General features: G+C 45.3%; 1 protein-coding gene across 1 annotated transcript in view; it reads left to right on the top strand.

Annotated features, from left to right (window-relative positions):
• Nucleotides 1-26,614, top strand: part of LOC311144536 (rhotekin-like) — an 80,370-nt gene that overhangs the window by 42,450 nt on the left and 11,306 nt on the right. Inside the window, exons 2-4 of the mRNA XM_084180558.1 lie at nucleotides 22,961-23,160; nucleotides 23,363-23,424; nucleotides 24,262-24,315. Of these exons, the coding sequence (XP_084036684.1) occupies nucleotides 22,961-23,160; nucleotides 23,363-23,424; nucleotides 24,262-24,315 (316 nt within the window). The remainder of the gene's footprint in view (nucleotides 1-22,960; nucleotides 23,161-23,362; nucleotides 23,425-24,261; nucleotides 24,316-26,614) is intronic.

Raw genomic sequence — 26,614 nt, 5'->3', positions numbered from 1 at the left:
CCCCGGCGTAACTTCAACTTTGTGACTGATTCTTTAACATTATTCCCAAGAATCTGCTGATATTGAGTGGAATCCATGCGACCCTCAACTTTAACAAGATTCCCAGTACCGGCACTGGCCACACAGCCCCACAGCATGATGGAACCCCCACCCAATTTTACTGTGGGTAGCAAGTGTTTTTCTTGGAACGCTGTGTTCTTTTTCCGCCATGCATAACGCCCCTTGTTATGACCAAATAACTCAATCTTTGTTTCATCAGTCCACAGCACCTTATTCCAAAATGAAGCTGGCTTGTCCAAATGTGCGTTTGCATACCTCAAGCGACTCTATTTGTGGCGTGTGTGCAGAAAAGGCTTCTTCCGTACAGCTTCTCCTTGTGCAAAGTGCGCTGAATTGTTGAACGATGCACAGTGACACCATCTGCAGCAAGATTATGTTGTAGGTCTTTGGAGGTGGTCTGTGGGCTGTTTTTGACCGTTCTCACCATCCTTCGCCTTTGCCTCTCTGATATTTTACTTGGCCTGCCACTTCTGGCCTTAACAAGAACTGTGCCTGTGGTCTTCCATTTCCTCACTATGTTCCTCACAGTGGACACTGACAGCTTACATCTCTGCGATAGCTTTTTGTAGCCTTCCCCTAAACCATAATGTTGAACAATCTTTGTTTTCAGATCATTTGAGAGTTGTTTTGAGGCCCCCATGTTGTCACTCTTCAGAGGAGAGTCAAAGAGAACAACAACTTGCAATTGGGCACCTTAAATTCCTTTTCTCATGATTGGATGCACTTGTCTATGAAGTTCAAGGCATAATGAGCTCACCAAACCAATTGTGTGTTCCAATTAATCAGTGCTAAGTAGTTACAGGTATTCAAATCAACAGAATGACAAGGGTGGCCACATTTTTGCATAGCCTATTTTTCACATCTGATTTAATTTCATACAACTTAATATTGCTACACTAAAAATCTTTGTCTGGACAATACCCCAGTACTCAGCTTTTATTAGAAAATGAATGGCATGCCACTGATAATTTTCTGTGACGACAGAGTAAATTATTATGCAGCCTCAAAGGGGTGCCCAAACTTTTTCATACGACTGTATCTTGTCTGCTAAATGAACAAGCCTACAGCCTATGGCATGGAGCATAGCCAGATAACATACAATAGGCCAACTCATATTCTGTTGTTCTGAAATACATTTCCTTCATATCATAATGTTTCTTTAGACCTGCCTAAAATATATAATGGATTTATTGTGATGGTGTATATTACATTGATTTATTAGATTTTAAATGTAGATGTTCGAAAGTCGCGCATCAGCAGCTTGTATGCGGTTTGTATGCGTTGAGGCCTGGAGATGCTAAATGTGTTTGTTAATTAACTGTAAATTACAGCTTTTGCATGACAATAACCGGCTGACAAAATGTCATGACCACCACAGCCCTAGGCAGAACTTTACCGAAATGATTACAAGGTCGTTTGGCGGCAATAAAAGGTTTGACTTTGATTCCAGCAATACCTTTCAGATATAAATAAAAGGCGGGAAAATGTTGGAGGTATGGTAAAGTTGGAGGAAATACATCTTTGTATGAAAGGGGATAAGACAGACAGATAGAGACTCACGTAACCCAATTCATTCTCTCTCGATCTTCACCCACTCATCTTTCACACGCACGCACACATACATGTAAACAAACAGAGACGCAGACACTGACAGACAGACAAATGCAATACAAATGTGTTTGTATGCATGCTTTCCTGCAAGTTTGCATGTGTATTTTCTGCAAGGATGTGAAATGTGTATTTGAGAGATGAGTAGGAAAAAGAGACAAGAGAGAAGACTGATTGGTTTGCAAGTGCAGACACACACACACACACGAGCACACACACATAAGAGTGTGGGCCATTAGTAACTAGAGAGGTTCCTGACTGCCCTGAAGTGGCACATAATAACAGAGACTTGGAGACTTAATGGAGCTCATTTTGCAACTATGTACTTAGGCAATATTTTACCTAAAACACTGATATGAATGTTGACCGATTATTAGTGATGGAGAAAAAAATGGATACAGTTATATATCTCTTACATATTTTCTTTTTTTGTTACTGTAAGTAGTGTTAGCTAGCGCTAGTCAGCTGTACCTGCCCCAAAACTCCGGTATTTGTTATCCTAGAGTTTGTTCTGCATCTTCTTTTTAAAGGTGCACTATGCAGAAATCACTCCGCCATTTACTGGTTGCTTAAATTCAAATAGTTCGCCTAATTTCAGTTTGTGACAAAACAAGCTAGTATAGTGTAGAGAATCATTGTACCATCTAAACTGCTGTGAAATATCTTTCCATAACATAACCAAACATTTTGTATTTTCAGCTGTTTGAAGCTGGTGTAAAAAAAAAAGAGCAATATGTGTGGAACATTAAATCGCAATAGAATCGCAGTATCGAATCGCAATACATATAGAATCACGAGAAACACAATACCTATCATATTGGCACCTAAGTATCATGATCATATCGTGAGGTCCCTGGCAATTCCCAGCCCTACCTATTATCTTAATGGGCATCCACAAAAATAAATCACTTCAATTCTGAAAGAAAGAGAAGAATGGAGAGATGAGGAAGAGGGTGCAGTGACGGTAAAGAAAAGACAGGATGATGGCAGAGGAGAAGAAGAGATGTACAAGACAGTGCTAAACTATTGTCCTAGATGTAATATCTACACTGGACTTCAGTATCCTTACTCTCTCCCTCTATTTTTCATTCCTTAATTCTCTCCATCAGCACCCCTCCCATGCCTGTTCCATACTGGTAGTCTTATCAGTGTTTTTACCCAGCAGGCCGAGGGTGTGACTGTGACCAGTGATTCTGTAAAATCAGAGGTAGAGCTCTGGGCTCACTGGTCCTGCTGCTGCTGGCTCATAGATATGATGATGAACCCTAACCCTCTGATTAGCCCTGATTTCCTCATCCAGGTTCAAACACAGAGAAAGGTGCTGTTCAGAGGGTTACAAAGACCTGTCTTAACAGTTCCTCTCTTTTCTCCGACCTGCCATTAGCTTTCAGGAAAATCCAGCTAATCAGCTAACGAGCCAGCGCTCTGTATATGTGTAGTAGTCAAATCAAATCAAATGTTATTTGTCACATGCGCCGAATACAACAGGTGTAGACTTTACCGTGAAATGCTTACTTACGAGCCCTTTCCCAACAATGCAAAGTTAAAAAGTAAGAACATTTGCTAATAATAAATAGAACATAGTAACACAATAGATAACAATAACAAGGCTATATACAAGGAGTACTGGTACCGAGTCAATGTGCAGGGGTACGAGGTAGTTGAGATAATATGTTTATGTAGGTAGGGGTAAAAGTGACTAGGCAATCAGGATAGACAATAAACAGAGTAACAGCAGCATACTACATGACCAAAAGTCTCGTCGAACATCTCATTCCAAAATCATCGACATTAATATGGAGTTGGTCCCACCCTTTGCTGCTTTAACAGCCTCCACTCTTCTGGGAAGGCTTTCCACTAGATGTTGGAACATTGCTGCAGTGACTTACTTCCATTCAGCCACAAGAGCATTAGTGAGGTCGGGCACTCGCAGTCGGGGTTCCAATTCATCCCAAAGGTGTCGATGGGGTTGAGGTCAGGGCTCTGTGCAGGCCAATCAAGTTCTTCCACACCGATCTCGACAAACCATTTCTGTATGGACCTTGCTTTGTGCACGGGGGCATTGTCATGCTGAAACAGCAAAGGGCCTTCCCCCAAAGTAAGAAGCACAGAATCATCTAGAATGTCATTGTATGCTGTAATGTTAAGATTTCCCTTCCCTGGAACTAAGGGGCCTAGCCCGAACCATGAAAAACAGCTCCAGACCATTATTCCTCCTCCACCAAACTTTACAGTTGGCACTATGCATTCGAGCAGGTAGCTTTCTCCTGGCATCTGTCAAACCCAGATTCGTCCATCGGACTGCCAGATGGTGAAGTGTGATTCATCACTCCAGAGAATGTGTTTCCACTGCTCCAGAGTTCAATGGTGGCAAGCTTTACACCACTTCAGCCAACGCTTGGCATTGCGCATGGTGATCTTAGGCTTGTGTGCGGCTGCTCGGTCATGGAAACCCATTTCATGAAGCTCCTGATGAACAGTTCTTGTGCTGACGTTGCTTCCAGAGGCAGTTTGGAACTCGGTAGTGAGTGTTGCAACCGAGGACCGCCAATTTTTACGCACTATGCGCTTCCCCACTCGGTGGTCCCGTTCTGTGAGCTTGTGTGGCCTACCACTTCGCAGCTGAGCCGTTGTTGTTCCTCGACGTTTCCACTTCACAATAATAGCACTTACAGTTGACCGGGGCAGCTCTAGCAGGGCAGAAATTTGACGAACTGACTGACTGGTTGGAAAGTTGACATCCTATGACGTTGCCATGTTGAAAGTCACTGAGGTCTTCAGTAAGGGCCATTCTACTGCCAATGTTTGTCTATGGAGATTGTGTGGCAACGTCAGCAACGGGTGTGGCTGAAATAGCCAAATCCACTAATTTGAAGGGGTGTCCACATACTTTTCTATATATAGTGTATGTGAAGTGTAAAAGTGTGTGTGGGTGTGTAGCGTCAATATGCGTGTGTGTGTGTTTTGTGTGTGTGAGCGTTTGGTGTGTGTGTGTGTGTGTGTTTTGGAGTGTCAGTGTAAGTATGTGTGAATGTGTGGGTAGAGTCCAGTGAGTGTGCATAGAGTCAGTGCAAAAAAGGGTCAATGCAAATAGTCCAGGTAGAGGGCCTCCTGAGTGGCGCAGCGGACTAAGGCACTGAAGCGTCACTACAGACCCTGGTTTGATCCCACAGCCGTCCGTGACCGGGAGACCCATGAGGTGGCGCACAATTGGCCCAGCGTCGTCCAGGTTAGGGGAGGGTTTGGCCGGCCGGGATTTCCTTGTCCCATCGCGCTCTAGCGACTCCTTGTGACGGGCCGGGTGCCTGCAAGCTGACTTCGGTCGCCAGCTGGACGGTGTTACCTCCGACACATTGGTGCGGCTGGCTTCTGGGTTAAGTGAGCAGTGTGTCAAGAAGCATTGCGGCTTGGCAGGGTCGTATTTCGGAGGACACATGGCTCTCGACCTTCGCCTCTCTCGAGTTTGTAGGGTTGCAGCGATGGGACAAGACTGTAACTACCAATTGGATATCACTAAATTGAGGAGAAAAAGGGGTAAAAAGCCCAACAACATGATGAACTGTTCAGCAGTCTTATGGCTTGGGGGTAAAAGCTTGTCAGGAACCTTTTGGACCCAGACTTGGCACTCCGGTACTGCTTGCCGTGCGGTAGCAGAGTGAACAGTCTATGGCTTGGGTGGCTGGGGTCATTGACAATTTTCCGGCCCTTCCACTGACACCGCCTGGTATAGAGGTCCTGAATGAGAACTCAGCCCCAGTGATGTACTGGGCTGTCCGCACCACCCTATGTAGCGCCTTGCGGATGTATGCCAAGCAGTTGCCGTACCAAGTGATGATGCAACCAGTCAAGATGCTCTCAATGGTGCAGCTGTATAACTTTTTGAGGATCTGTGGGCCCATGCCGAATCTCTTCAGCCTCCTGGGGGGGAAAAGGCATTGTCATGCCTTCTTCACGACCGTGTTGGTGTGTGTGGACCATGTTAATTCCTTAGTGATGTGGACACAGAGGAAATTGAAGCTTTTGACCCCCTCCACTACAGCCCTGTCGATGTGGATGGGGGCGTGCTTGGCCCTCCATTTCCTGTAGTCCACGACCAGCTCCTTTGTCTTGCTGACGTTGAGGGAGAGGTTGTCGACCTGGCACCACACAGCCAGGTCACTGAACACATCTCTTTAAGCTGTCTCATCGTCGTCTGTGATCAGGCCCACCACCGTCGTGTCATCAGCAAACTTAATGATGGTGTTGGAGTCGTGCACAGCCACGCAGTCATGGGTGAACAGGGATTACAGAAAGGGACTGAGCACGCACCCCTAAAGGGGCCCGTGTTGAGGGTCAGCATGGCGGATGTGTTGTTGCCTACCCTCATCACCTGGGGGGCGGGCCGTAAGTCCAGGATCCAGTTGGAGAGGGAGATGTTCTGTCCCAGGGTCCTTAGCTTAGTCATGAGCTTGGAGGGCACTATGGTGTTGAACGCTGAGCTGTAGTCAATGAACAGCATTGTCACATAGGTGTTCCTCTTATCCAGGTGGGAGAGGGCAGTGTGGAGTGCAATAGAGAGAGCGTCATCTGTGGATCTGTTGGGCCAGTATGCGAATTGGAGTAGGTCGAGAGTGGTCTGGGATGATGGTGTTGATGTGAGCCATGACCAGCCTTTCAAAGCATTTCATGGCTACAGATGTGAGTACTACGGGGTGATTAGTCATTTATACAGGTAACCTTGGCGATATTGGGCACAGGGACTATGGTGGTCTGCTTGAAACATGTAGGTATTACAGACTGGGTCAAGGAAAGGTTGAAAATGTCAGTGAAGAGCTGGTCAGTGCATGCTCTGAGTACGCGTCTTGGTAATTTGTCTGGCCCCATGGCCTTGTGAATGTTAACCTGTTTAAAGGTCTTTCTCACATCGGCTATGGAGAACGAGATCACACAGTTGTCCAGAACAGCTGGCGCTCTCATGCTTGGTTTAGTGTTGCTTGCATCGAAGCGAGCATAGAAGGCATTTAGTTTGTCTGGTAGGCTCGCGTCACTTGGCAGCTCGCGGCTGGGTTTCCCTTTGTAATCTGTAATAGTTTGCAAGCCCTGCCACATCCGACGAGTGTCAGAGCCAGCGTAGTAGGATTCGATCTGAGTCCTGTATTGACGCTTTGCCTGTTTGATGGTTCGTCTGAGGGCGTAGCGGGATTTCTTATAAGCGTCCGGATTAGTGTCCCGCTCCTTGAAACCGGCAGTTCTAGCCTTTAGCTCAGTGCATATGTTGCCTGTAATCCATGGCTTCTAGTTGGGATATGTATGTACGGTCACCGTGGGGATGACGTCGTCGATGCACTTGTTAATGAAAACGTTGACTGATGTGGTAAACTCCTCATTGTTATCGGATGGATCCCAGAACATATTGTAGTCTGTGCTAGAGAAACAGTCCTGTAGCTTAGCAGTCGCTTCATTGGACAACTTCCGTATTGAGCGCGTCACTGGTACTTCCTGTTTAGAATTTTTGCTTGTAAGCAGGAATCAGGAGGATAGAGTTATGGTCAAATTTGCCGAAGGGAGGGCGGGGGTGAGCTTTATATGCATTTCTTTGGTGGAGTAAAGGTGGTCTAGAGTTTTGTCACCTCTGGTTGCACAGGTGGCATGCTGGTAGAAAAAAGGGGTGAAACGAATTTCAGTTTCCCTGCATTAAAATCACTGGCCACTAGGAGTGCCGCCTCTTGGGGTGCATTTCCTTGTTTTCTTATGGCCCTATACAGCTCGTTGAGTGCGGTCTTAGTGCCAGCATCGGTTTGTGCTACGAAAAATATAGATTTAAACTCTCTTGGTAAATAGTGTGGTCTGCAGCTTATCATTAGGTATTCTAACTAGGGCGAACAAAACCTAGAGACTTCCTTAACATTAGAGATTGCACACCAGTTGTTGTTAACAACGAGACACACCCCTCCCCCTAAACTTATCTGACGCTGCCGTACAAGCTTGACAATGTATAGAAAAACCAGCTAGATGTACAGTACCAGTCAAAAGTTTGGACACACCTACTCATTCAAGGGTTTTTCTTTATTTGTACTATTTTCTACATTGTAGAATAATAGTGAAGTCATCAAAACTATGGAATCATGTAGTAACCAATTTTTTTTTTTTAACAAATCAAAATATATTTTATATTTTATATTCTTCAAAGTAGCCACCCTTTGCCTTGATGACAGCTTTGCACACTCTTGGCATTCTCGCAACCAGCTTCATAAGGTAGTCACCTGGAATCAATTTCAATTAACAGGTGTGCCTTGATAAAAGTTAATTTGTGGAATTTCTTTCCTTCTTAATGCGTTTGAGCCAATCAGTTGTGTTGTGACAAGGTAGGGTTGGGATACAGAAGATAGCCCTATTTGGTAAAAGACCAAGTCCATATTATGGCAAGAACAGCTCAAATAAGCAAAGAGAAACGACAGTCCATCATTACTTTAAGACATGAAGGTCAGTCAATCCGGAAAAAGTGCAGTCGCAAAAACCATCAAGCGCTATGATGAAACTGGCTCTCATGAGGACCGCCACAGGAAAGGAAGACCCAGAGTTACCTCTGCTGCAGAGGATACGTTCATTAGAGTTAACAGCCTCAGAAATTGCAGCCCAAATAAATGCTTCAGAGTTCAAGGAACAGACATATCTCAACATAAACTGTTCAGAGGAGAATCAGGCCTTCGCCGAATCGAAGAATCGAAAATTTGTCACGATCGTCACAGGAAGCGGACCAAGGCGCAGCGTAATAAGCGTACATACTTTATTTGTACTGAACACGACACAAAAACAATAAACAACGATGCGTGACGTCCTGAAGTTATACACAACACAAACCTTAACGGAACAAAATCCCACAAACCCGAATGAAAAACAGACAGTTTAAATATGGCTCCCAATCAGAGACAACCAACGAACAGCTGACACTCGTTGCCTCTGATTGGGAGTCACTAAGGCAAACATAGAAAACAACAAACCAGAACCCCCAACATAGAAACACACCACATAGAACAAACACACCCTGGCTCAACAACTAGAGTCCCATAGCCAGGGTGTGACAGTACCCCCCCCTAAAGGCGCGGACTGCGACCGCGCCTCAAAAAGAGCAAAACAGGGGAGGGCTGGGTGGGCATACCTCCTCGGCGGCGGTTCTGGCTCCGGGCTTGACCCCCACTCCTTCTCTAACCCCCCAAAGTACCCCTGGTCCGGTCTGGCCCTGCTGGCCGGAGCTGGACTGAACACTGGTGGAGCGGATTGCTCTAGCTCCGACGTGAAGCCTCTGACCGGTGCCGGACCAGCCACCGGTGGAACAGGCACGGGCCGTGCCGGACTGACGACGCACACCACTGGCTTGGTGTGGGGAGCAGGAGCGGGCCGAGCCGGGCTGTCGAAGCGCACCCCTGACTTGGTGCGGGGAACAGGCACGGGCCGTGCCGGACTGACGACGCACACCACTGGCTTGGTGTGGGGAGCAGGAGCGGGCCGAGCCGGGCTGTCGAAGCGCACCCCTGACTTGGTGCGGGGAGCAGGAACGGGCCGAGCCGGGCTGACGAAACGCACCACTGACTTGGTGCGGGGAGCAGGAATGGGCCGGACCGGGCTGACGACGCGCACCACTGACTTGGTGCGGGGAGCAGGAATGGGCCGGACCGGGCTGACGACGCGCACCACTGACTTGGTGCGGGGAGCAGGAATGGGCCGGACCGGGCTGACGACGCGCACCACTGACTTGGTGCGAGTGGCAGGAACAGGCCGGACCGTACTGGGAACACACACCACTGGCCCTACGTGGGGATCAGGAACAGGCCGGACCGGACTGGCAACACACGCCAGTACCTCTCGCGTACCAGTACCTCTACACGCCAGAACCTCGCCAGCCTTTCGCCCTTCTGCCACAAGGTCAAGCCCTTCTCCTCCTCACTCGGCTTGACCCAGTCGAGGAGGCGAAGGAGATCTGTTAGGGATCTCCCTGGCGATGGCTCCTGGACACGCTGCTTGGTCACATCTTGGTGGGATTTTCTGTCACGATCGTCACAGGAAGCGGACCAAGGCGCAGCGTAATAAGCGTACATACTTTATTTGTACTGAACACGACACAAAAACAATAAACAACGATGCGTGACGTCCTGAAGTTATACACAACACAAACCTTAACGGAACAAAATCCCACAAACCCGAATGAAAAACAGACAGTTTAAATATGGCTCCCAATCAGAGACAACCAACGAACAGCTGACACTCGTTGCCTCTGATTGGGAGTCACTAAGGCAAACATAGAAAACAACAAACCAGAACCCCCAACATAGAAACACACCACATAGAACAAACACACCCTGGCTCAACAACTAGAGTCCCATAGCCAGGGTGTGACAAAATTGAAAATATATTTTGATTTGTTTAACACTTTTCTGGTTACTACATGATTCCATATGTGTTATTTCATAGTTTTGATGTCTTCACTATTATTCTACAATGTAGAAAATAGTAAAAATAAAGAAAAACCCTTGAATGAGTAGTTGTGTCCAAACCTTTGACTGGTACTGTATATAATCCAAATCTAAGACCAAAAGGCTCCTTAACAGCTTCTAACCCCAATCCAAATGACTGCTCCCCAACCCCAACCGGAGTAAGCAGAACATCCACAGCTGCTGACTCTTTGAAGTAGAAGTCCAGAAGCTGTTTTCAGTCAAAATAAATGATGGCGAAGACATTGTGTACAAAAAAAGTAACGATCAGTGTAAAAAAAACACACACAAAGCAGCAGAATTGGTTGGGAGCCCGTAAAATGGCCGTTATCCACTGCAGCACCATCTTCTACTTCCAGTGGCTCTGTGCCAACCTACAGTATAAAACTGTCTATAATCTGGCCTCTTCTGCTGTCTATTATGCTCGTGTGTGTGTAAGCGCTCTGATGTGCATAATGGTCTTAAGTGTGTGTGTGTGTGTGTTTGTAATTAATTGCTCCCAGACAATCAGTTCCGCCAATTACTCTCATTAGGTGTTTCCAATTCCTGTGAGATTGGCAGATGATGGAACGTCATGGAGTACAGACTGTTCACCCGTCTCATTGGATCAGAGCTGGCCGATTTTTTTTATTTTTATTTATTTTTGTTCAGGCTTATCTCAATTGTATTCATCCTCACACATTTCACTCATTCTCTCTCTGTTTTTGGAGGTATGTTCCAGAGCAGCTAGTTCTCCCAGGGTTGCACAATCTTCAAAATCCTGCTTGGTTTCTCTGGGTGCATCTCAATAGTCCAATGTGGCTTCCTCTCTTTGGGTCCTTCCCTTCATTTACAGAGATCTGAGAATATGGGGTAGGTGAAAGCAATGTGGTTGAATCCTACAGGTTATTTCCTTTTACCTCAATCAATCAATCAATCAATCAAATGTTATTTATAAAGCCCTTTTTACATCAGCAGATGTCACAAAGTGCTATACAGAAACCCAGCCTAAAACCCCAAACAGAAAGCAATGCAGATGTAGAAGCACAGAACCTGTCCAGTTATTTCAGATTAGTGCAGATGAAGGGAAGGAGATGATGAGAAGAGAAAGAAAGGCAGGAGAAAGAGGAATGTTGTATTACTGGACTTCCTGTCTCGGTGTTACCATTATAGAGTAGTACCCTGCAGGTCATGTACAGCGTTCTCAGGACCACACACTTATCTTTGGGTCTGCTGTGTGCTGAGACCACACACGCAGACACACACATGCGCACACACACACACACACAAGAATGCCCAGACTCCAGCGTCAATGTTCTATCACGCACGCTAGCAATAATTGAAAGTCCATGCCTTTTACTTGTCTGTGTGTCTCAAAGCTGGTTTCGATGAAGGACCAAAAGCTTTCCCTTGCATTGTGACAGATCATTTTGGTCCTCTAGCTATGTGGATGTGTGTTGATGTGACGTCTGATCCAGCTGAGAGACGGGTTTACAGCCAAACCGGAATCTAATTCAAAGAATCTGGAGTTAACACCCTCAATGTGCACGCCAATGAATTAATTTGTCAAGTTCAGTATCTTCTCGCTGACAACTGAAAACCTGAGCTTCGATTAAACTTTTTGAGGTACTAGGGGTAGGACTGTGGCGGTCATGAAATTTTGTCAGCTGGTGATTGCCAGTCTCACGGTAATTGAACGATAATTAACATAAACACATTTAGCATCTCCTGGCTTCCACGCATAGCCTTTGAAATATCTACATTTTAAAAAAGTATAGTAAATCCATGTAATATAGCCTACATCATCACAATAAACCCATTTTTTATTTTAGACAGGTCTAAAGAAACATGATATGAAGAAAATGTAGTCTATTTCAGAATAACAGAATACCATACTCTGAGTTGTCCTTATGTTAGGCCCTGATCTGGCTATGCTATATGTCTGTGGGCTACACTAGTTCATTTAGCAGACAAGATTTGCTCAGAATTCTGTGGCATTATTTTATAGCATGAAGAACACAATTGAATATAGCTAAAGAAAATAGAAAGGATATTTTCTCCAAATGATTTGAGGGAGTGCGCACATGCAGCTATTCTGTGTTAAGCGGTTAACAAAGAAACAGGTACTCCTATATGCTTAATTTATAGTTATTTATGTAATTTTAGTTGTGATACAAATGTTGGGCTATATGTTTTTTTTTTTAAATACATTCTAAGGCTGCATGATGTGACTAATGATGATTTGAAAAAAGTCACATGAAAGACATGAGCTCTGCTTTGTTTTTTTCACAGGCTGTATACACTTCACCAGTCTCTCATTCACAATTTGACAAGCACATGATAATGCCTCGAATTTCCTGGCTGCATCCCTTTCGTGTGGCTGTCATGCCCCTTAAAAAAATCCATGCCTTTTGCGGCCAGTGGCCGTTGTGCCCTTGGGCTGAATATAATCATTATAATTCCCTAATTTTAAGAAGTTATTTGGCCACTCACAAGTTATAGGCTAATATTGTCACCCCATGACACTATTCTTGATTTAATCTTGTCTTTACATATACTAAATAATATATGTGTGAAATTTGTTTTGATTTAGAATGGACCATGATCATGCACCTGTCTCAAAACAGGGGCAGCGGAAAAAAACCAAACATGTCATCTATACACTTAAATAGCAAATGGATGACGCTTTTCAGTGGTTCATTTTCATGCCAGCCAGGTAGGCTATACTCCTGTTTTAAAGAGAAGCAATGTGCTTAATGTTAGGAAAGTTGAGAAATAAATATAGTAGGCCTAGCCTATAGAAAGCTGATGGGATCCCCCTCTTTTTAATAGAGGCCAGCAGTCTGTTTTCTCACGCAGTTGCATTGATGTCAGAGTGATTAGAGGGACAATAGAGTGCTGAGTACCAGGCAGTTAGCAAGTTTGGTAGGCTACTAATGACCAGCAGCAGCATCAGAGCTTGGAGAAGCCTAATTACTGTGACTAAACGGTCACGTGGAATTTGACTGCCGTCATGACTCGTGACCGCCAGTGTGGCGGTAATACGGTCACCGTAACAGCCCTAACTAGGGGTACTAGGCCTGTGTAATTGACTCGTCAGACTACTTTGAAGCAAGGTAAGACATTCCTCATAATATGTATTAAAACGTTCAGGTTTCAAACAATTAAATATATACATTTTCAAAATGCATACTGCCTCCAGCTCATTGCAAAGGGGTGTGTGACGCGCTGATGAAGCCTGCCTTCCATTGTCTATGCATTTTCTGTTTGAGATGCTGACAGACTTTCCGCTCAAAGGCTCTGTATTTGCATGCTGTACGTGTGTGATAAATAAGATACATAACAAATATTCTGTACACGCGCCAATTTAATAAGCATGACCAGTCAAATGTATTTTCCTCTATTGGTATTTCCATCATTGAATAGGCTAAAAAGCATTATTTCGCAATCAGATTTTTTCTTCTTTTCCCGGACAATTGGCTGGAGCCAATTTTATTGATCGGCTTCAGCTAAAAGCAGGCTATTACCAGCTATTACCAGCTAACGGAAACCCTGCCACACACACACACACACGCACCAACACCACCATGAATCCCACCCCCAGCTAGCAGCATACTATTTTCAAAGAATGGACAGTGCTATGTAAAAGGATGTAGCTATGCTCCATATACCATTTACACACACACCGCCCCCCTCTGAGCTGGGGCTCAGCTGCACTGGAACACTCAGCGCCTTTGTGTGAGAACAGCTGGCTGCAGAGTCAGAGTCACACACTGCATGTCATACTCCCCCCCGACACACACACACACACACACACACACACACACACACACACACACACACACACACACACACACACACACACACACACTGCCCCACGTAGAACTATAACAGTCCATTGTTTGTGAATAATTGAATACATTTGATGGTCACGGGTTGTGTTCAGTTCTGTTCAGTTCTATCTGTATTAGGACAAAGGCCTCTGGCTTTCCACCGTCAGAACACTGTGGAGTCCGTTCAGGCCCTGGTGACATCAGAGCTCTGGCAGTAGCCTAGGAAACACATTCAGCCTTGGGGGAGAAGTATGTGCCTTGGCCCGGACCGTGGTTGGACCGCTTTGTGACCGTGTTGCTCTCATTAATGGAGGCACACAAACACCCCACCCAATAACTGCCTTGCCACCTAACCCCCGGTGCCAGAACCAAACCACTACAGTATGCCCTACTCCTGAACAAGATATTCATGTGGGTTCATTTTAATGTTTGCGTTGTATATTTGCATTTGGTGGAACCTGTGTTTGTTTGTGTGCCTCTGCAGTGTATGTGGCAGCATAGGCTATGTCTCTCTTTGTATGAGGGATGGACAGACAGACAAAGTCTGAGGCTGTTTTTGTGCATGTCATGAAACTATAGTGTGTGACTGTGCGCGTTTGAGATTGAGAGTGAACGAGAGAGACACGGGCCCTTGTTTTGTGTGTTAATGTACGTTACTCTCGCCCCTCGTGACCACATCCCACAGCTCCCTGGGGCCTCTCCCGGCCCTGCCCAACCCTCCACCACAGACATGCCCCGGGTGTGGGAGAGAGGGAGAAAAAGGAAGGGATTTGGGTGGAGTGGGCAGACGCATAGTTGTGGCTGACTAATTAAAAGCCAGCTAGCTTTGGTCACTAAAACCCTGATGAATGGGAGTGGTATGCGTTTGGTGTTTTGTCTGGGTGTGTGTGAGAATCTGTGTGTGTGTTCCTTTGGGTGTCAATGACAGATTTTGCTATATGAAAAATTAACACTACATTATTTTAAAGAGGACTGCTTGTTTACTCGATGCTGATTGGTGCAGATGTTTTATTTTATTTTAGATTTGTATATTTTAGATTTATTTTTAGGGGGTAGATCAGCTTTAATATTGCAGATCGATTGTAACTTCCATCAAAGTAATTGTCTGCATCACTTCCAATCCCTCATATGTTTTTTTCCCACGCGTCAGGTAGCTTAGTGGGTAAGAGCATTGTGCCAGTAACCGAAAGGTCGCTGGTTCTAATCCCCGAACCGACTAAGTGAAAATTCTGTCGATGTGCCCTTAAGCAAGGCACTTAACCCTAATTTCTTATGTAAGTCGCTCTGGATAAGAGCGTCTGCTAAATGACAAAAAAAAAATAATAATAATAATAATATGCATACATACAGTGGCTTGCGAAAGTATTCACCCCCTTTGGCATTTTTCCTATTTTGTTGCCTTACAACCTGGAATTAAAATTGATTTTCTGGGGGTTTGTATCATTTGATTTACACAACATGCCTACCACTTTGACGATGCAAAATATTTTTGGGGGTGAAACAAACAGAACTTGAGTGTGCATAACTATTCAATTCTGACCAGTTTCCCAGTCCCTGCCGATGAAAAACATCCCCACAGCATGATGCTGCCACCACCATGCTTCACTGTGGGGATGGTGTACTCGGGGTGATGAGAGGTGTTGGGTTTGCGCCAGACATAGCGTTTTCCTTGATGGCCAAAAAGCTACATTTTAGCTCATCTGACCAGAGTACCTTCTTCCATATGTTTGGGGAGTCTCCCACATGCCTTTTGGCGAACACCAAACGTGTTTACTTATTTTTTTATTTAAGCAATGGCTTTTTTCTGGCCACTCTTCCGTAAAGCCCAGCTCTGTGGAGTGTACGGCTTGAAGTGGTCCAATGGACAGATACTCCAATCTCCGCTGTGGAGCTTTGCAGCTCCTTCAGGGTTATCTTTGGTCTCTTTGTTGCCTCTGATTAATGCCCTCCTTGCCTGGTCTGTGAGTTTTGGTGGGAGGCCATCTTTTGGCAGGTTTGTTGTGGTTCCATATTCTTTCCATTTTTAATAATGGATTTAATGGTGCTCTGTGGGATGTTCAAAGTTTCTGATATTTTTTTATAACCCAACCCTGATCTGTACTTCTCCACAACTTTGTCCCTGACCTGTTTGAAGAGCTCCTTGGTCTTCATGGTGCCGCTTGCTTGGTGGTGCCCCTTGCTTAGTGGTGTTGCAGACTCTGGGGCCTTTCAGAACAGGTGTATATATACTGAGATCATGTGACAGATGATGTGACACTTAGATTGCACACAGGTGGACTTTATTTAACTAATTATGTGACTTCTGAAGGTAATTGGTTGCACCAGATCTTATTTAGGGGCTTCATAGCGAAGGGGGTGAATACATATGCACGCACCACTTTTCCGTTATTAATTTTTTTATTTTTTTATTTTTATTAATTTTTTTTTCCGTTTTTTAAAAACGCCATACACATACATATAAATATATATATATACATATATATATACATATCCTTTAAAAAAAATGTTTTTCCCTTTATAACTTTACAACCCCACCACCCCTCCCCTAATTGGAGTAAACTAGTGAACAACAACGCTTAGGCCTCTTCTTCCAGCTTATACATACTACATACATTTTATGGACACAGTCAATTTTATTATAATTATATTTTGTTTATTTTTACTCCTGAACTTCCTCTACCCTCAACCTCTCCGATCATTTTCAGGATGTCCATCCGGTTTGCTTCTATATGCCATATCTTTCTAACTGAGCTCTTTCACAAAAGCTCTCAACCTATAACCTATATACTTATTATGGACACAGTATGCTTTACATTAGTTATCTTGTTGTTATTAGTTGTTGTTAGTTGTTATTAGTCCCATTCTTCAGCTCCATTCAACACCTCCCATCTATCTCTTAACACCATCCATATTGGATTTCTATTTGCCATATATTTTTCAACTGTACTGTGATGTTTCACAAAAGTTCTGAACCCTTCTATTCTCATTGTTTCTACAGATTGTAAATTGAAAATAAACATTTTTGCTAAAAGTATTATTATATTATTGATTGATTGACTATGACTTTTCAGATCACCCAGTAGTGCTATCTGCAGGGTTAGCTCCAGGTAAATATTGCAATCCTTCAGCCATTCCTGGACCTGTGACCAAAAACAAGCTGGTGCAGATGGTTAGCGAATGAGGATGTCTATGTAGCTCATAGTGGAAGGGTCTCTTTCACACCTCCCCAGTCCTGTGCCTCTGTGATTAACTCTATAATGTTAACCCTCCCCCTACAGCAGTGGGTTAGGCTCTATATACTGGTGCTGCTTTCCTTGCTGTCACTCCTCTTGCCCCCACTCATCCCTCTCTCGCTCTCTCTCCCTCTTCTTGGTAAGTAAGGGCTTATGCGACAGACAGACAGTATACTCAGGCAGCGAGGGCAGGAAGTGACCTCACAGTACTAGTCTTTATTCAGGGTGAGCCGTCTGGGCTCTGCAGCTGACCTGGATTTCCTCCCACGAACACGTGTCCCCGTAACACATTCAAAGACACGCTGACACTGCAGGCTCACAAACTAACACAACCTTTCTATTTCCATCTCCCTACTACAATCACACACAAACACACACACATAAAGACATGCATGCACACACACTAGGCTTGGGCGGTATCCAGATTTTCATACCATCTGGGGTTGGAGAGTCCATAGTCCATGACCCTGGGTAGGGGTCCGGGGTCAGAGACGAAGCCTAACCAAGCAGAACAACACAACGTAAACAAGGCGGTGTGAAATCCCCAGTGTGAAGACCCAGGCCCCACACAGCATACTAATTACACAGATCACAGAGAGGCTGCCAACACCCTGCTGCCACCAGGGGATCAGCAGCACACACACACACACACACACACACACACCCATTTGTCTCCTGTCCGTCCCTTTAACCCGCACAGACAGACAGGAAGATTCCTTCTTCCTCAATTATTCCAATCTGGGCTAGTTTTCAACACTCACGCTTCATTACCTGGGATCCGGCTGGTCACTGTAACCCCGCTGCCCCCTCACCCCTCCATCTTCTCGCTCTCTTTCACTGTCTCACATCCAACACACTCCCATCTTGCACTCACTCTCACTGCCACTGACTGGCACCCTGGCATGGTGCACTGTTTTGACACCAGGCATAAAAATGGGGTGGTCTGAAAATAACTCTGAGTGTCTGTGTGGTGTTAGGTTTGCTCTTTTGTGTGTATAATGTTGTCCTTTGTGCGTTCAGCCTCAGCTTGTAAGTTGATAATGATGATAAAGCTGTTTTTATATTAGAAGCAGTAGTGGGGGAAAACAATTGGTTGTTAGTGGGCAGACTTCATCTCTGAAGCCCAAACACATCACAGTTTAGATATAGTATCTACTGTAGATATCATACTTCATCACACTCCTCAGATAGACCTTATCCCTGTTAGAATGCCAGAGGAGAGCTTGACCATGCTTTGCTGTGTGCGCGTGCATTCGTTCATTCGTGTGTACATTTGTGTGTGTGTGGGTGTGTCCGTCTGGCGGTGGCACGGAGGGGGATTAATAGCAGAACTAGGTTGAATGTCTCATTTTGGGAAAGCCCCGGAGGAGAAGGCTGCTAATTTCCTCTCTATAAATAGGCTACAGTGAACCCGACTGGCATGGAAGGGGAGCAGCACAGTTCCTGTATTACACATGGGCTAGATCCGCAGGTTCACCGGTGTATGCTACGTAGGACTGTAGAAGATAAGGACACACATAGAGTATACTACACAGTCATATGCCCACATAGGGGTGGCACTATTACCGTATAACCGATGGTTATGGATGAAGACCGTCATTAAAATAACCATCATAACCGTTTTATTTTCTCTTTTTTTGGGGGGGGGGGGCGAACAGCTGACTGAAGACAGGACGGCCGGACATTTGTGAAGTCGAGTCCGTTTCTGCGTAACATGGACAACGTGGACTCTTTACAACGTTCTGAAACGTTGTTGCTCCTTGCTGCAACAAGCAAGGTGTTGTAGCAAACAAGTCTTTGGTTGCCTAGGCAACATCCCCCCCCCCCTCCCTGCAGCAGCAGCACACATAGAAATAGAATGATTAGAATGGGCTTGGAACCTTCAACCCTGCGTTGTTTTACATCAGATAGCGCTTCAATTCAGTCTGCACTGATCTGTCTCGTAGCTCGCAAAGGGTAATGGGATAGATGAAAAGTAGTCTGGCTACAATGGGCTGCCATAACATAAGAGCGGGAATATTTGTATTTGTCAAACCGCAGTCAAGCATCGATCATCATGTCACCAGAATAAGACCCTCGATATTTATTGGAAAGGAGCATCAAGATCACCGTTCAATTTCACCACCCTGTGAAGTTCATCATAACTTATTTCATCTGTAACCTAATAAACTGCATGCTTTCCCGAGTCGTAGTGGGAGGACCACACAACATATCATTGTGTAACTCCAAGTTTACTTTGATTTGATGGTTATTATATCAGAATTTGCACATAAAGACGTTTCCACCACCATTTACCGACAAATTTGAATACGAGTTCCATGTCTTACAAGACAGATTGGTTCAGGAACAAGCGAGTTGGAGTAGTGACGCCATTTGATGTGAGACAATGCTAACCCAGGAAATTTGACTGGTAAACTCATGGGTACACTCACAATGGGTGCCTGGTATTGTGATCCAATAATTTCCTTGGTAATGTAGAATGTTCATTCAAATGATAACTGACTCATGCAATGGAATTTGTTTTTTGTGATGTCAGTTGAGTTGAATCCAATAACAGCACACATACATGGTTAGACTTCCTGCTTTGGTCCTATGGGTACACTCAATTCACTTTCCTCCCTGTCTCTAAACACACACAAAAACACTCTTATACACACACTTTGACTACACAAACGGACATAACATCACACATAGACACACACACTGCTGCCTAAAATTCCTTCTGTAGTGTTGTTCTGCTTTCCCCCTTTGATCAGAAGCTTATAGGAAGATGAAGGTATATTGATGCTTTGTTCACTTCATGTCAGCAATTCAGCTCGGCTCCTGCGTTTACCTCTATAGCAGTGTATGCATGCATATATATCACGTCTGGCCTAGGCATCTTTAATAGAATAGAATAAAACTTTATTGTCCATCCAGAATGGACATTTTTCTTTGGTATCATCTTACATTAAAAGGATCACATACATTCTCACATCACACACATTTTAAACAGTCCATCATACTGCACATAGAGGACATTGATACATTTACCCACAACTGAACGCTGCCCCAACTGAACTGTTACAATAGATAAATAGATAAATGCATATACCGATACAATTTCCGTTGCATTTAGTCGTCCAACAGCACAAGGAACGAATCAATGTTTGAACACATTCTTCTTAGCCATGGGCATTCTGAGGCGCAGGCCAGAGGGAAGCCTCTCCAACTGAGGGTGTAGCGGGTGGGAAGGGTCGCCAACGGCAGCCAGCGCCTTCCTTTTGACTGCTCAGCTGTGCCTGTGGTCGACCAATTACTTTGCTGGCTGCGTTTGCTATTCTGGTTAGTTTGCTTTTGCTCCTCAGGCTCAGATTACCATACCAGACTGTCATATTGAACGTGAGGATGCTCTCCACCAAGCTGCTGTACACCCTCTCCAGAACATCCTGCCTGACCCCAAACCCCTTCAATTTCCTGATTTGAAAACATGCGCTGGCTTGCTTAAAACATTTTTTTTTCTCCATTCTCTGTAAAGCTCAGCTTGTCATCAATTTGTGTCCTTAGGTATTTTAAACACTCAACCACCTCCACTGGTTGGTCGTTCAGAGAGAGTGGTTGGGACATTGACATGTTGTTGCCATTGATGATCAGCTCCTTTGTCTTGTCCACATTGATGTGGCACTTGACCGGCACCATTCTTGAAGGTTGTTGGCCCGCTATGAAATAGCTGTCCCCATCGGACGTAGTGTCTTAAGAAAAGAGTCCCATCAGAGCCATGTCATCCACGTACTTGAAAAGGCTCACATTGTTTCCTTGGATCTTCATCTCGTTAGTGTAGATAGAGAACAACAACGGTGAAAGGACACACCCCTGGGGCGCCCCTGTGTTCAGGGTCAGTTTATCAGAGAGGGCCCCATTCATGAGAACCCTCTGTGGCTGGTCAGTTAAAAAGTCCTTGATCCAACCTGCGAGGCCTCCGATGACATTCAGGTCCAGTAGTCGTTTCAGCAGTGTGTTTATTTGCATTGCATTGAAAGCTGAACTAAAATCAATATATACAATTTGTGCATATGATTTTGCATGTTGAAGGTGACTAGCTGTCACAAATATCAGGCTCAAACATGCTGCTCTGACAGTATTCCATATGGAGAAATCTGTTAGACTTTACAACCACTTTGGACGTTAAGATATGTCATTGTTTTTGGAGATGATTGAATTGATAATAATGTATTACTGTACTCTTGACCCAAATGGCTGTATTAAAACAATATTGGTGTAGGCCCACAGCTTTAGCCTGCTTGGTTTGGCTGGAGACAATGTATTTGGATGTGTTTGATTTAGAGCTATTAGTGTATTTAGCTTTCACCACCATGTCAAGCCAGTGAGGTTTTGTACTAAGCTGTGCTATTTGTTCAAAGGGCATATTAGTTTACCCAATACAACCCATGTCTCTGTTACTGCCATGAGAGAGCTGTGGGCCAGAATGCATGAAACCACTGGATCCAAAGCGCCAAAATGACTCCACATGTAGACAAATGAGTCCAAGCCACATTCACTCCCATCCACCCCACTGTCCTTTGCAGTGCTCTGTTTGGGATGGATGGATGGGAGGAGAAGAGAGTAAGACAGAAGGCTATTTGAAGACAATGGAGTGGAATGGCTTGAGAGAGAGAGAGAGAGACAGAGAGAGCGAGATAAGAAAATCAAGTGGGTTTGAAGTTGAGAGGGAGGTCTATAAGACCGTTATCACTTTGAGTGGAATAACAAAGCGATTGAGTGCGAGAGACAGAAGCGTGCGCGCGTTTCATATTAAGCATGTTTAATGGATACAGAGCAGCGGATGAGATGTGGGTGGTTGTCATAGCAACAGGGGAGGTCAGTAGCTGGGACTACTTCCAAAACCCGAGAAAAGTAGAAGAAATGTTATGAGGGGATCCTCGGTACAGAATTAAACATGCAAAGAGACGAGTCCTATTTGTGTTTTCACCTATTTCATTGTCTCTCTGTTTTATGTGGCTCGTTCTCTTCATCTCTTGCTCTCTGTGTTGGCATTCTGCTGGCAGTATGAAGTGTGTTGCAGTGATTTGGGCTCTGTTTAAATCATGCCTTTCTTGTTGTAGATAAGCCACGTCAGATTCACATGTTTTTTTTCCAAAATTGTGATGGAAGGGGTTCGTGGGTTGGGGCTGAGGGGTGTGTCTGGGTGTTAATGTCTGGGGTCTCTCATGGTGTAATACAGGGCTCCGCTGTTTTGACAGTTCCACTCTCGACGCCCTCCTTCTGGGTGAGCTGCTCCCAAAGGGTGTGCGTCTGCGCGCGCACCTGTGTGTGTGTGCACACGTGTGTGTGTGTGCACATGTGTGTGTGTGTGTACTGTGCGCGCAGGGAGGTGTTAAATGATTCAGCATCTTCGTGTCTGCGTGCCACGGAGGGGGACTCAGAAGGGCACAAGGGCATATTTACAGCTTCTGCCTGACTAGCCTCTGTGCCCTGACCGACCCACGCCTCACCGCACAGAGACACCAGAATGCTTTCAAGGGCATGCCCCACTAATGGACCCATGAGAGGGCTTCATCTGGCCTGCACATACCCACACACACTTGTGTCCTCTCTTTCTCTCTCATACACACAGACGTGGCACATAACTCACGCTCTTACTCACAGTCATTGTCTTACATTTAAAAATGAAATGTCACTCTTACCCGGTCCTTCTTCTTACAGTCTCACTCCACACTCGAAGACCAAACCTGTTCCAGTCAGCACCATCTCTAACCACTCTCTCTCTCTCTGCCTGTAGGACAGTGACATCCAGAAAAAGATAGACCATGAGATCCGGATGCGTGACGGGGCCTGTAAGCTGCTGGCTGCCTGCTCCCAGAGAGACCAGGCCCTGGAGGCAGCCAAGAGCCTGCTCACCTGCAACACCCGCATCATGGCCTACATGTCAGAGCTGCAGAGAATGAAGGAGGCCCAGGTCATGCAGAGGGTCGCACAAAGGTCAGATGGCAAAAGGCAAGGGGCAAGGGAGCTAGGTATTGGGCTGGGTAGGAACTGAGGAACTTACGTTAGGAACTTATCGCCGTGTAAATGCAACTATCCCCATAGGGTGAATGTCTTAATATGGTCTGGGTTGGCAATCGGGTAGGGTTTACAATTAAAATTTCCATTGTTGTCACCCCCCTATTTCTGTCTCTCCTAGGTCATCAGACGCAGGGCCCATGGACGACAGACTACCCTGTAAGGGAAAGGTGGCCATCTCAGGTAGGCCCCGGTGATGTGCATGCGTGTGTGTACATATGTGAAAGAGAGAGATATTCTGCGACAGACAGCTAGAGAGAGACCAGGTCCTCATGTCTACCCAATAGCTGAGCTCCATGTAGTCCAGTTCATCAGCCTCAGGCCCTGATACCCTGCCTCCTCCTCCCATATTACGCCATGTGTCATTTCCTCATTATTGGCCGTGTCCATGGCGACATGCGAACATCCAATGAGGACCCCCCCCCCCCCCCCCCCCCCCCCCTTCGGATATGGAGGGGGGGAGGGTATTGGGGGGTGGAATTCAGGGGGGGTAAGGGTGGGATAGGGGGTGAGGGTGAAAGGGGGGTAGAATTAGGGAGGAATAGGTTGGGGGTGAGGGGGAGAGAATGAGGGGGTGATGAGGGGGGAATGGGGGGTTTCAGTGAAAGAGGTAATTAAAGGATTATGATTAACTGCTCTGGCTCAGTGGGAGGACAAGAGGACAGGGGGGGCTGTCTGTCTATCTGTGTGTCTGGGACTGCTCACAGCTGGAGGGCACACACAGAGGTTGTGATGTATCATTGATTGACTAAGTAGACAGGAAGCCATTCAGCTAGTGGCTCAGCACAAAGGCATACACAAATGCATCACACATAAGCACACACAGACACACAGGTAGGCACACACACATAGATCACACACCGAGTATGACAGTGACTGCCTGTGAGTGTGTGTGTGTGTGTGTGTACGTGCATGTACTTACCTGCGTGGGTGTGTGTGTGTGTGTGTACGTGCTTGTGCGAGTATATGTTACATTTGGCGGATTTCACTCGTCTGACTGACTGTCCTTTGCCATTGCAGACCTGCGGATCCCACTCATGTGGAAAGACACCGAGTACTTCAAGAACAAAGGAGGTGAGGAGTCAGTGTGGTAGCACTGGTGTGAATCAAATCCTGTGATATTATCCAGCGCTCGAGTTTATGATGCGACTCGTCTGAGTGAAGCGAAGTTAATCAAATTGAATTTGGGTAAAGGGGTGTGAAATCAGGTGCACATAACTATGCCGACCTGTGCCCATACCCACAAAGCCTCTCAGAGTATGTGTTAGGGCTGGGACGATACCAGTATCGCAATATTTTTTTCCATGGCATAAATGAAAACACGAAGCAGATCTAACTCTTTGGTCCTTTAAAAACCTGCTTTATGTCAACTATTGTGTGCTATAGCTTACAAAATAAATAAATAAATGTGACTCTGTATGACAACATAATGATGTTTGTTTCCAACATTAGGACTGTTTTCCTAAAGAAGTTAAATCCACTTCGTGTTTTGTTTCCTTGCCACGGTACGAACAAGTATCGCGGTACTGGTATCGTCCCGGCCCTAATAGGAGTGCTGGTCTAGGATCAGTTTCGCCTTTTACATCATAATGATTAACGTTGTATGGAACTGATCCAAGACCAAAAACTCTAAAGTATAAGAACTGAAGTAATGAACATGTAAGCATAACAGTTCTGCTCTTCTAAAAGGACTTGTAGATCTTAAGCACTATACAGCTATTGAAACAATGCAGCTCATTGACAAGCAGACATTCCTACAGTAAGTAAAGACAGCCCTTTTCTGTTGTCTTTGGCTGTGCTACTGCAGCTTTGGTATGGTTTATGTTGACTGCTACATGTAAGGGTCAATGTACACCACCTTATAGTAAAAAATAACACCCAAATCCTAAGTAAGGTCTGCCCCTCCCCGACAACTGGAATGAATTCATCTGCATGACCTAATAGACCAATACGCATATAAATGAACTCCAGGAGGGACAGGTAGTAGGAGAGTCTAGGTGAAGTTTAATGAGGCAATTAGCCAAGGTCGTTAAGTGCAGTGGGAAGATAACGGAGCCCAAGAGGGCAAGGACACTCGCACACATACTCACGCACAGGCACACACTCTACAGTCGTGGTCAAAAGTTTTGATAATGACACAAATACTAATTTTCACAAAGTCTGCTGCCTCAGTTTTGATGATGGCAATTTGCATATACTCCAGAATGTCATGAAGAGTGAAAAGTTCCTCTTTGCCATGAAAATGAACTTAATCCCCAAAAAACATTTCCACTGCATTTCAGCCCTGCCACAAAAGGACCAGCTGCCAACATGTCAGTGATTCTCTCGTTAACACAGGTGAGAGTGTTGACGAGGACAAGGTTGGAGATCACTCTGTCATGCTGATTGAGTTAGAATAACAGAGTGGAAGCTTTAAAAGGAGGGTGGTGCTTGAAATCATTGTTCTTCCTCTGTTAACCATGGTTACCTGCAAGGAAACACGTGCCGTCATCATTGCTTTGCACAAAAAGGGCTTCACAGGCAAGGATATTGCTGCTGGTAAGATTGCACCTAAATCAACCATTTATCGGATCATCAAGAACTTCAACGGAGAGAGGTTCAATTGTTGTGAAGAAGGCGTCAGGGTGCCCAAGAAAGTCCAGCAAGCGCCAGGACCGTCTCCTAAAGTTGATTCAGCTGCGGGATCAGGGCACCACCAGTGCAGAGCTTGCTCAGGAATGGCAGCAGGCAGGTGTGAGTGCATCTGCACGCAAAGTGAGGCGAAGACTTTTGGAGGATGGCCTGGTGTCAAGAAGGGCAGCAAAGAAGCCACTTCTCTCTAGGAAAAACATCAGGGACAGACTGATATTCTGCAAAAGGTACAGGGATTGGACTGCTGAGGACTGGGGTAAAGTCATTTTCTCTGATGAATCCCCTTTCTGATTGTTTGGGGCATCTGGAAAACACCTTGTCCGGAGAAGACAAGGTGAGTGCTACCATCAGTCTTGTGTCATGCCAACAGTAAAGCATCCTGACACCATTCATGTGTGGGGTTGCTTCTCAGCCAAGGGAGTAGGCTCACTCACAATTTTGCCTAAGAACACAGCCATGAATAAAGAATGGTACCAACACATCCTCCGAAAGCAACTTCTCCCAACCATCCAAGAACAGTTTGGTGACGACCAATGCCTTTTCCAGCATGATGGAGCACCTTGCCATAAGGCAAAAGTGATAACTAAGTGGCTCGGGGAACAAAACATAGACAGTTTGGGTCCATGGCCAGGAAACTCCCCAGACCTTAATCCCATTGAGAACTTGTGGTCGATCCTCAAGAGGCGGGTGGACAAACAAAAACCCTCCAAGCATTGATTTTGCAAGAATGGGCTGCCATCAG

This window comes from Coregonus lavaretus, assembly GCF_964263955.1.
Source record: "Coregonus lavaretus genome assembly, chromosome: 17".
NCBI classification, from domain to species: domain Eukaryota; kingdom Metazoa; phylum Chordata; class Actinopteri; order Salmoniformes; family Salmonidae; genus Coregonus; species Coregonus lavaretus.
This window is presented reverse-complemented; position numbering and strand designations above follow the sequence as displayed.